General features: G+C 38.9%; 1 protein-coding gene across 5 annotated transcripts in view; it reads left to right on the forward strand.

Annotated features, from left to right (window-relative positions):
• Positions 1-17,230, forward strand: part of NALCN (sodium leak channel, non-selective) — a 267,020-nt gene that overhangs the window by 130,111 nt on the left and 119,679 nt on the right. For all 5 annotated transcript variants that reach the window (XM_054701970.1, XM_037528733.2, XM_054701969.1 and 2 more), the window contains one exon: positions 4,549-4,740. In XM_054701970.1, coding sequence (XP_054557945.1) covers positions 4,549-4,740 — 192 coding nt within the window. The remainder of the gene's footprint in view (positions 1-4,548; positions 4,741-17,230) is intronic.

Genomic DNA, 17,230 nt, shown 5'->3' on the forward strand with positions numbered 1-17,230 from the left:
TTTTCCCTGAAAAGTTAGAGCAAAGCTCTGAGCGGAAATAATCATTCTGGAATATGAGAGGAAAAACAAGAGTTGTTTAAGGGGTAAAATTTTGAGGAATAGTTTCACAAGTGATATGTAAATTTGACCATAAAATAATGATATGATGAATTTGTAATAACTTAGAAATGTGTTTTAATTAAAGGCAAAACTATAAAATGGCATAACATATACAACTGCAAATACATGTTTTATATAATATTCTTACATGTTATAGATAACATATATAGCTATTATCCATGTATATAAAATTCCGATAAATGGAAAAGTGAATGAAAAGACATAAACCAAATTGCTCCAAATCATGAACAGTCATCATCTCTAGTTTTTCCTATAAGTCTGTTTTTCACTAGATATTCAAAACTAGTATGTATGGCCCTGAGCATTTCACATGGCTATATAGCCACATAATAGACAGTCAGTGAAATTTGTAATTTTAGCATCTCATTCTGGATTATCATTTGCAATAGTTAATTTATATAAACAGTTAAGAGCCTTTTGTTCATATCTCTGTACACATGGCCACACTTATATGTTTCAAAAGAAGTAATTAAATACTACTTCAGTTATTTTATAGCTAAAAAATAAATATCTCAAGAAGCTTAAGAGTCACAAGGATTTTTGCAGATTCCCATATGGGGACCCAACAACACTGAACAGATTGGCTCTTCATGAGCCCACGTTGGTGTCCCTTGTTGGTCCTCTCACATCTCCTCTCACTGGACCCATCTTCCTCATGTTGGCAGCAAGTCTTCCTTAGTGAATTTCATATTTGTCATATTTAAATGTACTCAACCGTTTAGTACAAAATGGCTCCATTTATAATATCAGTTTTCTCAGAGACAAATAATTGGCGTTATTTATCTATTCACTGAAATATTTGCAGAAGCCTACTATGTGCAGGTGGTGTTCCAGCCACTGAGGTTGGAGAGGCGATCCTTGCCAGCATAGGCTTAAATTCTAGAGGACAAACGTTCATGAAAACCATGGAAGGCAAGTCTTAGAAACACTACCCTGAAGAGACAAGCAGGCTGAAAAGATAAGAGATTGGGATGAGGAGTTATTTCAGAGGCATTGCTCCTGGAAGACTTCTCTGAGGAGATGACACAAAGCAGAGGTTGGATGAAGTGAAGGAGACAGCGATGAGACGGTCTGGGCAAGCTTTCTGGGAGGAGAGGACCACAACGCACCTGTCCTGAAGTGGAATCATGTTTGATGAGCTCAAGAACAGCACAAAGGCCCAAATCACTGGGCTGCTGTGAACGTTCGCAGCGTTGTCCTTAGGGAGGTCAGAGTCATGCAAGATGAAGCTCTGACTCACGCAGAGAACCTCGATGCCATGGGCTGGCTGTGTTTATTATGCATGTGCTGTGTGCCAGGGCGGTGCTGGGCTCATTGCCTCATTCTATCTCATGGCAGTCCTGTGAGATGGAGAACATATATGCAAACTGAGGTTCTAAGCGATTGAATAACTTGACCATCATCACCCAACTGGCAAAGGATGGGAACTCATTCCTAAGAGGTTTAATTTAATACTTCACACAATTTCTATATCTCACTAATCAGTAAGGTGATGTTTAAGAGACAGACTTAGTAAGGTGACTGTGAAAATGTGCTTTGGAAATAGCCACAAAATGTTCCCCAGGGCTTATTTTGAGAGTTTGGTTTATTTCATTTCATGTCCATAAGAACACAAAATCAGGGCCTCCCTGGTGGTGCAGGCGGTTGAGCACAGCGCTGTGAAGCTGTCCACAGCCTCTGCAGTGCTGTTTCGATCCTGGCCTGCCAGCGAGAATCCCACATGGCACGGCAGACCTCTCCTGTGTGGCCTGCTGCTCCCCTCAGCAGTGTATTTCAGTCAGTCTGCCTGTTCTGTTCCCCGCTCTGTCTCTGGTGAATCCTCTCACCCTCCCGCAACTCTGGCCTGTACCCCAGTCTTGTATAAATAAATAAATCTTTAAAAAAAAAAAAAAAAAACAAAATCAAATGGCTGTTTTTTTAGGTAGACAGTAAAAATAAATGGAAAGGCATAGTTAGAGTCACCAATAAGGATTTTACTGTCCAGGGATTCAGATTCACCCCCTTGGAAATGCTAATTGACTCCCCAATGTGGGAGTTCAGTTCTGTTTCTTTCAGCTAATAAATTATTAATTTATCAAAATTGCACAAATATGCATAGGCTGTTTTTATTAGACTTTGGGATAGCACTCAAAACTACTTTGACAATCTTTCAAATATATTTTTAATACAAGTGGGGAAAATACCTGGGACTGAAATCTGAGCTACAAATCAGTTAAATGGGTCCTATAAACTTCCCTGATTCCAACCTTTAACAATTAGAAACAGAATCATTTATTCCTGAGAATAAAAAATCTGGTAAAAATGTGAAATCTCTATTATTTTGGATAGTAATATGAATGTTAATATTTTAATAGTTCTTATGATAAAGCTGTTTGCCTGATATTGGGAAAGAGGATCTCAGTGTAATATGTTCTGATTTGGGAATGTTAAGAATTACAACAGGAAAAATTGATTGCTTAACTGTGCACATGGAATAATACTTAATTTGAGTCACATGATTCCTCACATAAATTTTCTTCTTTAAAGAATGTGTTTGGGGTTTTAACTTAACATGAAGGAAATATACATTTTTCAAATTTCACTGTGCTCTGTGGACAATAGGAATTTATAACCATCATTATTTCCTATGAATTCAAAGTCTAGGCTGGGCCTCAGGAAATGTGGCAAAAATTGGAGACTAAAACGGGATTGCTAGGGCTCAGCCTCATTTTCTACTCACCTTTCTTCTGGGTCGGTGTCATTTATAAACTGGATTTCACCGTGTGGTAGCAAAGATGGCTCCCAGAAGCTCTGGCATATGCGATTTTTTTATATAATGTCAATTGGGAATAAAAAATAGAATACCCCTGCTAGATACCCTGGAAGTTCTGAGGATGATCCACATCATCACCAACACCCTGGCCAGGCCTGAAGTGGGGTGTCAGGGAGCCTCACCTGCACCTCATGGGATGATTTGCCCAAATCAGAAAGATTAGGGAGCAAGGGACTGGAAAAAAAAATCCAAGCATTGTATGCATGTAAATGTTAAAATCTAGGCTTTGGAAGCATTTCCCTTACAGTATTCAAAATAGACTATCATCTGTCTTCTATGAAGTCTCCATAGACACCTTAAGCTTAGTGGTATTGAGCCGTCTTGGACTGCCAGTCAACTTATATTTTCTTTAATGCCAAGATCATCAAAAAAATTGATGACATCATAGACCAGCTGAAAAAGTGCTGTTTTTCCATGCTTGTATTTTACCTGTTTATTACACAGTGATTTGTATTTACAATAGAAATATGATCTGTGCCTTTGTATTACACACTCTTCATCATAAGAACCATTAAGTCCTATTTGTTACAAGTTCAACATGTAATAATCAGTATTTGTTAAGTAAATAAGCAAATGAGATTGTTAATTAGTTACGGGGGGGCTTGTGCATACATATCCAAAACCTTTAACTGGGTATGTAGTTGCGCACTTGTGTGTGTGTATGTGTGTGTGTTTAGATAACAAGCTAAGCAGAGAGAACAATGTTGTAAAAATACAAAGCCTAGTGAGATAGAAGTTTGTTTCTCCCCAGTGTCTCAGGGTGTCCAGGGAAGGTAGGCAGCTCCCACGCACATCATACACCAGGAGGCCTATTGGCTGGATTGAATCTGTCTTCGATGACACAAGAGTTGTTTCTGCTCCAAAGGGGTTTCTCCAGTGGTTTTCCATTCCTAGACAGAAGAAGGTACAAAAAGAGCGTGCAGGGAAAATTTATTTCATTTAATATGCCAAAAGTGCAAAAACCACTTCCCTTCACCTCCCATAGGTCTAAATTTAGCTCACTGGTCACTAGGCTACAAATAAGGCCGGAAAATACAGTGTATTGCCCTGGGCAGCCCTCTTGGGCTAAAATTCAGGAGGTCTATTACTTAAGGGAAGGAGAAAATGGCTATTAGGGTAACAGTCTCAGCCATAATTGAAGACTTCTTCCTGGAAGGCTTTTTAAAAATGTTTATATATATATATATATATATATATATATATATATATATACAATAATTCCCAGGAAGATTTATTTTATGAGATAGTGAATATAGTTAATACTGGTTTAAGTGTTTTCATTATTATTTCACGAATAGAAAAATTGCAATTTTATTTCAACACTATGTATCAGTTACTTTGAATTATCCCATGGGTTGTTAAATCACATCATTGCCCTCATTTTAATAAGTCATTCATTGGATTTGGGGTTGACTGAGTTCTGGCATCTTGGCAGGCACTAAGCTAGACAGATATCTCAGTTATGGTCTTGTTAAATTTTTGTCTCCAGGTGCTGCATTAAAAAAGTGTGATGCTGTAAAGTCCTATGAAAAGTGAAGTTTTAGTATGACCCTATTTAAGGACCCTATTCAGTGCAGGCATATGATCGAGTGTGTGTGTTTCTCCCGCTCTCCTAGGTTCTGAGAGTCGTGCGACTTATTAAGATTTCACCGGCCTTAGAAGACTTTGTGTACAAGATATTCGGTCCTGGGAAAAAGCTTGGAAGTTTGGTTGTGTTTACCGCCAGCCTCTTGATTGTGATGTCAGCAATCAGTCTGCAAATGTTCTGCTTTGTGGAAGAACTGGACAGATTCACCACCTTCCCCAGGGTAAGAGTCCAGAACCCTGTCTATTGAATTCGCTGTTTTCGTTTTAGTAATCATGATAAGCATCAAGGCCATTTCACTTTTCTGGTGGCTCCAGACAGTGTCACATTTTTGATAACGTGGACTTGATTCCATTGTGATATTGGAACAACCTCTTCTGAAGGTACAGGGAGTCGAGTCGAGCTCATTTCACACCATCAGGTCATGCATCCCTCCTAATGTTCTGGAACCAATCTAATACAACCAGAGGCTGAAACCAGTAAAGCTGCAAGTGAGGTAAAGCTGCACCTACAAATAATAATCTAGCAGACTTTCAAAATGAAGTTTACAAGATTGTTTTTGGAATAATCTGCTAAAATCTACTTTCCAGTCATATATTTTCATGTCAGGTCTATTCTGGAAGGACGCTTTTGATTTTCTATGTCACAAAATACATAAACTTAAGATTTGAAATCTCTTTAGAAGGTCACTTGGTCCGTGCCTCTACATTCTCATTACAGTTCCCTTAGGCTAAACAGGAAATTGAAGAGTGACCAAGCTGTAAGCAGAAAACACATAGAAGACACAACCCCTATGAGCCTCACATTAACTCCTGTGGATTTAGAGACATGAAAAATATATATAATAACCAAAAAGTGAATCTGTCCGTCTGTCTATCTGACTGTCTGTCTTCACCATATGCCAAAATAGTAAGACCATAAGCTAAATATATGGCAAGAAGACCCTGTGGGTAATAATGGCATTTAATGTATCTTTTTAAAAATAAGCTTTGAGGATAGAGGTATCTGTCTTTATACCAAACAGACTGTCTGACCTGGGTTATGTTTTCATGATCTTGTGCTAAGATTGAGGGCACAATCTTGTCATCATCACCAAGTATAGGTAAAAGTAGTGTTTTTCTCATAGCGTTGAGTGTATTGAATAATATAAAAGACAGCCCCACCCTGGGCTTGGACGGCTTGAAAGGAAAATTATATCCTGTATAATATGTTTGAAGCTGGACTATGAGTTTAAGCCGAACTGTTCGAGACCCACCCGACTTAGCCCTGCGGGATTCTCTCGCTTTCCCAGCCAGCGCGGTAACCAAGTAGCATTCCATTTTCAGATCTCCAGTTGCTCAACTGCTCCTTTCTGCACAATTACTTTGACCGTCTTAATGAAAGCCACAAGCACGCAGGCCTCATCCGTTATTCAGCCGCTGCCAGTGTTGACAGCCCGCTGGGCGAGCCAGGACCAGAGGAAGTGGATTCTTCCTCTCACATGAATGCAATTAAGAGTTAAATCCCTGCGAAATCATCAAATTTTAAAAGAAATGTTAAAAATATTACAACGACAGAAAGTGGGCTTTATCATCCCCAGTCAAATAAAACACCCTCAGTGGATGGGGCCTGCCTGGTAGGGAATTATCAGGAAACCGGTTGAAAACACCTGACAGGCACCGCTAAGTTTCTGTTCAACACTCATCTGTCTCCCTGCCCTCCTCATGCGATGCCTCCCTCATTATCCAGGGCTGGGTGGTGAGGTGGGTGGACTAATGATAATATCATCCAGAGCTCAGCACATTAGGAGAACAAACTCTGTAATCACATGACACATCTCAAAGTAAAATGGGAACTTAAAAAAGCAGTGATTATTTATAGTATCGTTACTTTGGCCTGGGCATCTGGGCGTCTGGCTTCAGCCAATGCACATAGGCCCTAAGGGTAGGGATCAAACAGCCAGAGGTGCTGAGGGCCCCATCAGGACTGCTGATCAGTGACTGGTCTTTTACAAAATGGGGAGATCTGGACACAGACACACACAGAGCAGAGATGCAAAGACACTAGGGGAGGAGATAGTCACACGATCTGTGATGCGGGTAGTGGCATCTGGAAGCCAGGGGGCCCCACGGACAGCCAGCAGGCACCTGAAGTGAGGGAGGTGAGGAAGGATTCACCCTAAAGCCTTGAGAGGGAGCATGTTCTGCCCACACTCCGATTTTCCTTGATCTTAACCAAAAGACCAAGAAGTGATTGACACCTTGAATTTGGATGGCCAGCGTCTGGAGCTGTGTGAGAATGAACCCATCTTTTTAAGCCATCCAAATTTGGCAGTTGACTTCTCCTTGTATTGTCTTCTTATGTTAGGAAATGTGGGTGCAACAGCTCTAGGTTTTGTGAAAAAATTTAGAGGAGGAAGCATTTCATCTCTGCCTGGTCTCCTACTTTGGAGCAAGGGTCGCTTTCCCAGACCACACCCTGAGCCCCAGCAGACTTGTTCGCTGGCATTGGTGTCATTGGATAAATCAGTCATTCCTCAAGGAATCCTTGGCAAGATGACTGGAATCAGAGTGATTTGATTAGATTAATCACATAGGAAGATATGGATATTGGGGAGACAACCACAAAAACCTCAACAATCATCAGGGCAAGATTGCCCTGGCTCATCTCTGCCCCCAGAACTCCACCTGCCCTGCACAAACTGTGTCAACAGGCAGGAGGTAGAAGGAGGTTTGCTGCTTTGTTTCTCCCATCTGGGCCCCAGCTCCTTCCCAAGGCCTAAATGGTACCTGCAAAGCGGCCTGCCGGGGGGCAGCACCAAGGAGGTGCCTGTTCTTCTGCTTCCCAGATCGCTCGTTCCTCTCCATTGCACACCATCAGCGCTTGTGCGCACAGCTTGTTGTCTCCACGCGAGCCCAAGTGTTTGAAAGTTGACAGTGGGCTGCTCTCCTCCAGCCCCTGAAGGGCTCTTGCCTGTGACCTGAGCATCAGAGAGTGGAGTCGGGGTGTCAGACAGACAGGGTGTCTCCAGGCAAGTCGCATAAGGTTGGAGACAGAGAGCTGGGAGTTTCATCTTTCATACATTTATATTTTTTCATGAGATATTTCAGTTTGTTTAAAGATGGACGGACGGACAGACAGATGTGGTTCTTTTCGGATGTGGGCCAAAGAGACGCACTGAAATAAATAATAAATAAATCTAAATAATAAATAATAAATAAATAAATCGAAATAACAAGAAAGATCCCACCCAGTTGGGAGGCTGTAGCCAGCTGCTCCTGTTTGGGTGGGACTCATAGGTTGGATTATAAGAACAGTCTCGATCCACTTTCCTAAGACAGATTCCTAAGGCATAGACAAGTTTCACTAGTGTCTCCGCATCAAAGACAAAAACAAATAGCATTTTTTTCTGTAGTTTCACTGCGGTTTTGTTCAGTTTATCTGTAAGTTCATTACCATATTAAGCAACTTGCCTCTAAGTTACCAAGACAGGTGCCATGAATTCTGTACATTCTCAGTGGGCTCTGTGTCTGATGCCTTTTAATTTCCCACTAAAATAATAATAAAAAGTCCTCATTTATTTTGCAGTTCTACAAGCGGGGATCCTTTTTACTCATAAATAATATACTACACTCCGTAACTTGAAATACTTGAATTTTACTATTATTTATTGATAGAGGTTTTCTGAATTTGCATTTGTAAATATTAATTACTTGCTTTATTGAATTTTCACTTATAAAATCATTTCCAAAGCAGTTATAAACTGCAAGCACTAGAAAACACTTAATTACAAATTAATTTTCCTGTTTCCTCTCACTTCCACAATGGCTAATCATACTTTTAGTTGTTCCAAAAGAATCACTGGGAAAAGTGGAGAAACAACTTGTTCTTTAGGTGTGTTTTCATTCTTTGCCAGATGTGGTTAGAGTTTGTCTACATTTTTAGTAAACTCAAGGTTGTTTTAATCTTCAGTTGTATAATTAGTTCAGTTAATCTTTCTACAACCTTTAACATTTGCCTTATTGTTTCATCTTTCATATATTTAGATGTTTTGTGTAATTTTTCAGACATGCAAAGAGATACAAGGAATAATAAAATGTCGCCTTGTGACCACACACAGTGCAGCAAACACTTTAGCAGGGATCTGAAGGGCCAGTCCCACCTGTAGAGAAATGCTTTTGTTCCTCAGCACAATCATATGCTTTTAGTGCATATATAGGCATCAACTCAGTCATTTATCTTTTTGCATAATGTATGCCTCGTCTGATCTCACATTGCACTGTTTCTTCTGCTAATTGCTTTTTGTTGCTCAGCCCTACGTTTGCAAGACTTATTCATATGAATATATATGGCAGTATTTTATTGATTTTCCTTGTGGTAGCATAGGCAACTGTAGGCCACATTTCACATACTATGCTCTGTTCACATGAACATGATTTACCTTTTGTGCTGGCCTGTGTGATATCTAGCCTCCTGCATATTCAAGAATGCAAGGAAGAAGTCAACTTACTCCAGAGTAGACACACTCTGGAGTTTCATTTCCATTTAATGGAACCAGATTGTGAACTATGATATCAAAGATGTCCTACAAATTATTTAAAAATCCTAGGAACCTACTCTGTGCTACTCACTGTGCTTCCAAATGTTGTCTAATTTGATTAAGAGGAGGAGATGGTGGTCTGCAAAGCTTTAGAAAGAGTTGTCTTTAGGAATGAATATGATTTCAGTGGTAGGGACTTGGACTATGACATTAGATGAAAGGACATACAAGGAAAACAGAATTAGTCAGTCACAGGTTGGAGAAGCTCCTGGGCCAGTGAGGGAAGGATGAGAAACAACTGCAGGGGAGGCTGGAGTCGGGCTGTAGAGTGTCTTCAGTGGCTGGTGTTGGACACAGGGGAGCCATTCAAGATTTTTACTCCTCTCTTTATTTCTGTTCCTGGAGAATAGCTGAAGAGCTATTTCGAGGAGAGTTGTACTGGAAGAAATGTTATTTCTCTGAGGAGGTATTTCCACTGACCAAAATTCTTTTTATTGACCAAAGATGAAAATTTAAGACCAATTGAGGAATTTACAACCTATCCCAGGTAGTAGGGGAAGTGATATTTCATTTTTCTTTATGGCCATTATTGTATTAAACTGTCCACAGTCTGATCAAGGCAGTCGCATCTGGGGCTTCAGACCAAATTGTCAGCCAGGCCTGGACACTGCTCTGTAACACAAACTAGCAATTTAACTTACATTTTAAAGTAATTCAATGATATAGCCTAATGTAATCATTTCCCCGCCATCCTACCCCACCCCACCCCCATTAAAAAACCTATAAATGCAACTTTTTTCCTGTCTGCTATAGCATCAGGGGTTTTGTTGCTCCTTTTTGAATTTATTTTTGTGATGATTCATCAGTGACTTAGTGAGAAAATAGCATCCTGCTCATGCATGTCCTCTTCAAGGAGGCTTAATGCGGCATGAGTCACACCGAGACGCCACCTTCTCCTGCTGTTCCTGCTGGTGCATGTCTGTGTCCTTGACCCGCAGCTACTGGATTTGAGCATTTTGGGGAAGAAAAAATCCTGATATCCCTACCCCTAATTCCAGCAATGAACTCTTTCGGGGAGCACCTTTTTTGCACCTCATTAGGTTTTGATGGTTTCCTATCAATCGTCTTATTTGCAGTTTTCTAATTATTAATCGCCATGTGACATTAATGTTATCTTAATAATCAATGTATTCCATTGAGCCAATTTGAAAAATAAGTGAGAGCCATCAATGAGGGGCATTTGTGTGTCTTAGTTACTCAAGATGAACTTAAGGTAATTATATTGTTAAATATTTGGTTGGTTAAATTTTGCCTACAAAAAAATACAACCTGTAGTCAGGTGTTTTCCCTTTTCTCTCATGGCTGTCTACCATTCACCATCAATAAAAACAAAACAGTAGAAGTCTCTGAGAGGGTTAAGCTATTTCATACATGCAAACCAGTTCACACTGTGTCTGCAGTGTAACGGGCAGTCACCAAGTAGGAGCAGCTGGTGTTGTTCTTAAATTACTTGGAAACCCAACTACTTACCCTGACACGCTGAGTTCCCAGCAGCAGCCACATAGCCCAGCCATGAGTCCCTCAGTAAACGACAGGGACAGTCACTGGCCCGTAAGTGTTCAGTTTTGCATGTTGCACCAAAACGAATTGCAGAATTTTTTTTAAGATTTATTTTTTTAATATGCCCCATACAATTGCACCTCGCTTTTGACCCCAATCCCTCCTCTCCCTGCCCTCCCCCATAGTGTGTCTCTGGTTTATAGTTGCTTGTTGATTTTGATTTTTTCTTTTTTTTTTTTTTTTTTGACACTTTATACCATAGACTTTATTTTTTTTAGTCTGTTACATCACAAGAATTTTTTTTCACATTTTATTTAAATTTTATTTTTTATATTCCCCATACAATTGCAACCCCCTTATTTTGACCCCAAGCCCTCATTTCCCCACCTCCCACCCCTCATAGAGTGTCTCTGGTTCATAGTTGTTTGTTGATTTTGATATTTTCTTTCTTATAGTTATTCTTTTTCCTGGTCCCTTATTTAGGTTTTCTAGATTCCTGCTATGAGTGAGACCATCCGGTATTTTTCTTTTTCTTTCTGGCTTATTTCACAGAATTTTTTTAATCAGCCTATTGCAACTTTCTGCAAAAAGTGAAAACTGTATTACAGAAAAATGAAACAAATGGCCAAATTATCGCCAGTATGTTAAATAGCTTATTAATTATTCTGTGTGTAGAACTAAAAACAGGACTATTTAATGACTGCAGAGTTCATCCTTTCCCCACGCCCACCCTTGACTGTTAAGACTGGGAATCCCAGTGAACCAAAGGCCGAGCTCCTGCCTCTGCAGATGCCTCGCCAGCTTTTCCAACCTCTTCTCCATAAGTCAATTTTAAAACGTAACTTCCAGGAAACCCAATGGGATAAGGTGTATGTGTGCACAAGAGTGAGCACGTGTGTAGCCCAGGGCAAGTGTGTGCAGAGGGCAAGTGAGGGGCTCACTGGGAATCATTTAGGCAAATGGAGGTGAAGCGGCAGCCTCTCGTGATCTTGTGTTGTACAGTACAGAAGGGACTGGAGGTAGAGAGAAGTCTGGCAGCTGGTGCTGGCTTAGCACCGTGATATTGCACCTATTGTGTTTTGTTGTTGCTTGGTTTTGTTGTTACGTTAGCTTCCTACATGCCAGCAATTCAGTTCAGATTCCCAGGAAAATGGGAAAAGGGCCAAAATCCCACCTGGGTTTCCAAAATCCCACAGCCATGTCTTGCTGTAATAAAAACTTATTGCTGTAAGAAAAACTCTAGCAACTTCACAAAAAAGTGTGCGTATTAACATGAACAGCCAAAAAGAGAATTTCACTAAGTGTCTCTATAAATGTCACATTTCCTGTGCCTCGGGAAATAAAACAGGTCATTTTTCGGGTTGCATGAAAACAGCAAGTAAAATCAATCCGGGATTAGGGAAGGATGTGGCACCAAATGGGAAAGGATGCAGGAGAGAAAATGAGGAAATAATCGTAAAGGTGCTGGCAACACAGCAGCGCAGGAAATGTTTATTCTGTTTTGCCTCCTTCTCCAAGTGGAGTTAATGTGTTCAAGGAAGAGCACAGGAAGGTCAAATAAATTTAAAGAAAATTTAAAAGAATTTGTCTAAAGTGAAAACAAAATCAAAATTAGAATGGAAGTAAAAGTGAGACCCCAACCAGGGCATGTAAATAAGACCCGGGAAAGTGCACCTGGGGGTCTCCGTGTTTCCTGAGGTGTGGGTGCATTTGTGACTCTGATTGTCCTAGCGAACATTTACTTAGATAAGTAGATAAGCATGTTCACATAAATTCTACAATGATCATGAGGTACAACCAAGCTAGTTGGTCGAGAAGTATTATCATTCCTGATGAAGTCCACAAGGACATTCCCCCAAAGGTCTTTATCAGGAAGTGTAATTACTGTAGGTGCACGCATCTGCATAGTGTCTAATGCAGTCCTCAAAACAACCCTATTAAAGAAGTATTTTCCCCACATTAGAGATGTTATTTAAAAAAAAAAAAAAGGTGAGGTCCAGCATCAAAGTTTGGTGAAAACCCACAAGAAAAAGGAAAGGATTACAGTAAAGAAAATGTCATGGCTTTGGGGTAACAGACAGATGAATGCGCTAACCCCATTTGTTAAGAAAAAACATTTGACAGTGACAGCATTCCAATGACATTGTTGAGCAGGGAAGGTTGGGGAGACCAGAAGCCCCTCATACTAACTACTAGAACACCTTCCTGATGACTTGGTGCAAGGTTATTGGAAATACGAAAACGTAGGAAACAATAAGAAAATTGCCTTTCATCCCAGGTAGGCAAGGACTTTATAGGCCTAAAAGAAGGATACATTTTCATTTCTAAACAAGGCAGCACTAACCACCAGAAGTTATTTTTAGAAACAGGAAAATATAAAATTTCAGCCTTAAATTATGAAGCATGTCAGTAAGAACATATTCTGTTGACAAGGGTTTTGTTACTTTTGGGTTCAGGTAAAGATTATTGTGCCTGCTTTGTGGACAGATGCATCCTCACTATTGCAGATGACCTTGAACATCCTTGTAACTTTTCTGGAAATCAGTTTTTCATTAGATATCCAGACTTTCAAAAGATTTTTACCCTTTACTAATTGTATTTTGAGAAATTTGTCCCAAGAAAGTAGCCAGGGATACATACAAAATTCCAATTTTGAATAATGGTCTTTGTAGCATTATTTACCACTGTGAAGACTAATTTAATGACCAAGCATATAGAATGTCTAAGTAAACTTTGAATATGGTGCTTTAATATATAGTTGCCAAAACTATTTTTACAGAATAATGAATAAAAACCATCATGAGTGACATACGTGGTAATGACAAAAAAATAAATGAAGGGCCTCCCTGGTGGCGCAGTGGTTGAGCGCTGGGTTGCGAAGCTGCCCGCTGCCTCTGCAGCGCCGGTTCGATCCCCGGCTGCTCCCCCGGCCACCGGAGGAGGGTCCCACATGGCGCGCAGACCTCTCCTGCCGCCCGCTGCTCCCCTCAGCAGTGTACTTCGGTCCTTCTGCCTGCTCTGCTCCCCTCTCTGGCTCTGGTGAATTCTCTCACCCTCCCGCGCTTCTGACTGTACCCAGTGCTTGTATAAATCAATCAATCAATCTTGTATAAATAAATAAATAAATCTTAAAAATAAATAAATAAATAAATAAATAAATGAAGAAAAAACACAATACAACACTGTATTTACAGCTGGATTCAATTTTGTTTGAAATACATACATATGCCTTTAAAAGAACTGGTAGCACTTTCAAATTCTAAAACAAATTTCCCAAATATATACAATCTATTGCTTGAGTTACAAGTAACTTATTTTATTCTTCATACCTTTTGATATTTTCATACTGTCTATAATGAACAACTTCCCAGTTGTTCATAGGGATAGATAGATAGGATGGATAAATAGATATAAAACCTTAATTTATAATTACACATCAGTAAGAAAAATTTATCTCATTTTAAAAATGGCAAAGACATAAATAGGTGAAGTTTTAAAGGAAGAAAATAATACATATTTAGATAGATGAGATAGAGATAGATATCTCACTACAGATATCTTTACCTATGTATTAGACATGCTATCCTCTTAACAGAAATATGCAATTTAGGGCCTCCCTGGTTGCACAGCGGGTTGAGCACAGTGGTGTGAAGCTGTCCGCAGCCTCTGCAATGTGGGTTCAATTCCCGGCAGGCCAGAGAGATACCCACATGGCACGGCAGACCTCTTCTGTCTCACCCGCCGCTCCTCTCAGCAGTGAATTTCAGTCAGTCTGCCTGTTCCCCACTCTGTCTTAGGTGAATCCTCTCACCCTCCCGCACATCTGGCCTGTACCCCAGTTCTTATATAAATAAATAAATCTTAAAAAAATATGCAATTTGAATAATACTAATTTTAGTTATACAACAAAACATTTTAGTTTATGACTTGCAAAATAAGCTATACTAAAGTCAGGTCATTCCAGAAAGATAGTGATTGGTAAACACTATCCAATTTATGTTCAAGACATTGGAGTATTTGGTAAGCACTATCAAAATAGAAGCAAGACTTTGAAATTTATGTTCATCCTAGAAAAAAAGCAGACAAGAGAATTTTCAGTAAAACTCTTTTCTAGACAGTGCAATGAGCAATCAAAACCAATTAAAAGGGGAAGCAATAAGAAAACACCATGTCTAAAGTGTAGGGATTTTAATATGCAAAAACACAAGCATTTCTATTTGAAGCCAAAGAGAAAAACTTTGTTCTTGAGTGTAGCTTTACAAATGATAGTAAAGAAACACTGTGAAGTTCCCTGTATAAACTCTGAGGTGTTTTAGTTACACAAGTTTTCTTAATAAATCCTGTTTCTTTAACAGTAGGACATACATCTGTGTTTTTTGAGCACTATTTTGTATACGTTACTAAATCTTCATTGCACCAATAGTAAGATATCAGCTTTCATCTGCAATTTTATAGCCCATGTTTGCCAATGAATCATATCATTTACATTATGAAAATGTAATATGACTGACATTAGCAACATCACTAATTAAGAAATAGGGCATAAATATCCCAAGAAACTCAACAGTCTGTTCTATGAAGAAAATTAATTCAGAAGTCTCCCTATTTGCATAAATCTCCAGGTCTCATTTTCACAGCTGTTTGTTCTGTCAGTTAGATGGTTACATTTCAAAATTATTTTAACATAATCGGTGGGAAGTATACCTTTCAACTAAAAATATCATGCTCTGCAAGGAAGATTGTTAAGGGAAAAAAAAATGTAAGTTCATTCAGTTCATCTTGATACTTTTCCTGCAGATAAATGATTCTAATAAAAGAACTCTAACACTTATGTATGAAATTACTTGTATTATTAAAATACATTCTGCAATTTTAGATTCTCATGAAAATGAAAAGGTGATGTCCTTTTCCTATGGAAAAATATGTTTAATGAGTGAAGCTTATTTTAGCAAAAAAAAATTATACACACACACACATATTGAGATACCAATTTTTACTAATCTGGCAAGTATAAAATGGAGATCCAGATCACATTCTAGGATCAGGCTAGACAAAGAGAGTAAGCATTGAAAATATTACTTAGACTAGGCATATGTAGTGTTTGTGTGAGTCATTTAGCAAATGAAAGGGAATCAGTGGTGATTTGATATGGGGGTGTCTTTTACCTGTAATATCCCCAGCCTAGAGACTCAGCAACATTGTTTGCTACCTATAAACCTAGCTTAATCCTGAAGCTGGACTTAGCTTCTCCACCTGCAATTTGAGCTACAGTCTGGGCAGTAACTAATTCAATGGGGTGGTTGCAAAAAGGACTCTCAGTAATAGACACTTTGCTTTGGGAGGTGCGTGCACCATAGAAATCTTGTCCTGCTTGGAGTCTCTTCTCCATCATTTTAATCATTTGAATCCTAGGGGATTGCATGCATCCACGATTCTATCGACATGTCATTTATGGTGCTATATGTAAAAGTGAATCCAAGCATGGCCATTTAAAAGAAAAGAGACAAGTGGAAACACCTACACACACTTTCATAACTAAAAAAAGGTTCACTGGCTTTTGCAAATGAGTTTCTGCCATTTTTGCTTTTACTCTGGAAATTACATTTAAGTGTAGATTCTACTTAAAGCAATTTGCTGCTGGAATAGGCAGAACAATCCTCTAATATCTGCTTCATTTCTAATTATGTTCAAGTTCATTTTGACATTTAAGGCCAATTATATTGGTCTAGATTCGGTTAAGAATTTTTCATAGTAATTTAAAATTTGACCAATAAACAGGTTCCCCCTCCCTCTCTTTTTATTCATTTAGATGGAATGCTTGTTAACAAGCATTTTTAGAAATTATAAAAGCAAAATAAATAATATGGGTTCATTTTGATAAAAAGCAAAGAATTATTTGGTCTTGCCAACATAAAAGGCAATCACAGAATTAATTGAAATTTCTAGTCTCAATTTTATTTCTTTCTAAATCACATGGAATTGAGTAATCATTTTAGAGAAATTAATATTTTGCACATTGCTTTTCTATGAAACCAAAGACAATTGATTTCAGCAGATCTCAAATTCTAAGAGTCCATGTAAGGAGCCCAATGTGCCTCCAAAACTTTATCATTGAAATCTCTAATAACTGATCGCTTCCCAATAGGGCCCTACCACAAAATAAGTCAATGAAAAATTGTGCTTTAAGAGTCCAGTATACATGCTGACCTAACACAGAACACAGTCTAATTTACACACAGCTCCCTGTTGTCACTCTGCTTGTTGGCACTGCCATGTTACTGCTTATTCAATAAATACTCTGCTGAGTTGACAGCACCAAATGGTAATTTATTGTATCTGTTAGTAACAAGATAGTCACTGCAGCATTTTTCTGTAATTTTTACAAATAAGATATAGTTTGAGAAAAAAGACTGAAAGTACAGTGTGTAAAACATAGGATGCCAGTCAACTGTCAGTGCCAGTTAACAGATCATAGGGTAGCAGACACTTGTAGCTAGAACACACAAGCAACCTCAGTGTATTATGGCTTGACCCCAGAATACCATGATAAATTAAATATTGCAATAAAATTAGTTACCTTTTTTTTTGTTTTCCAGTGCATATAACGTCTACACTATACTATAATCTATTAAGT

The sequence above is a fragment of the Talpa occidentalis genome, unplaced genomic scaffold, assembly GCF_014898055.3.
Source record: "Talpa occidentalis isolate TD23 unplaced genomic scaffold, MPIMG_talOcc4v2.1 talOcc4.5, whole genome shotgun sequence".
NCBI lineage: Eukaryota > Metazoa > Chordata > Mammalia > Eulipotyphla > Talpidae > Talpa > Talpa occidentalis.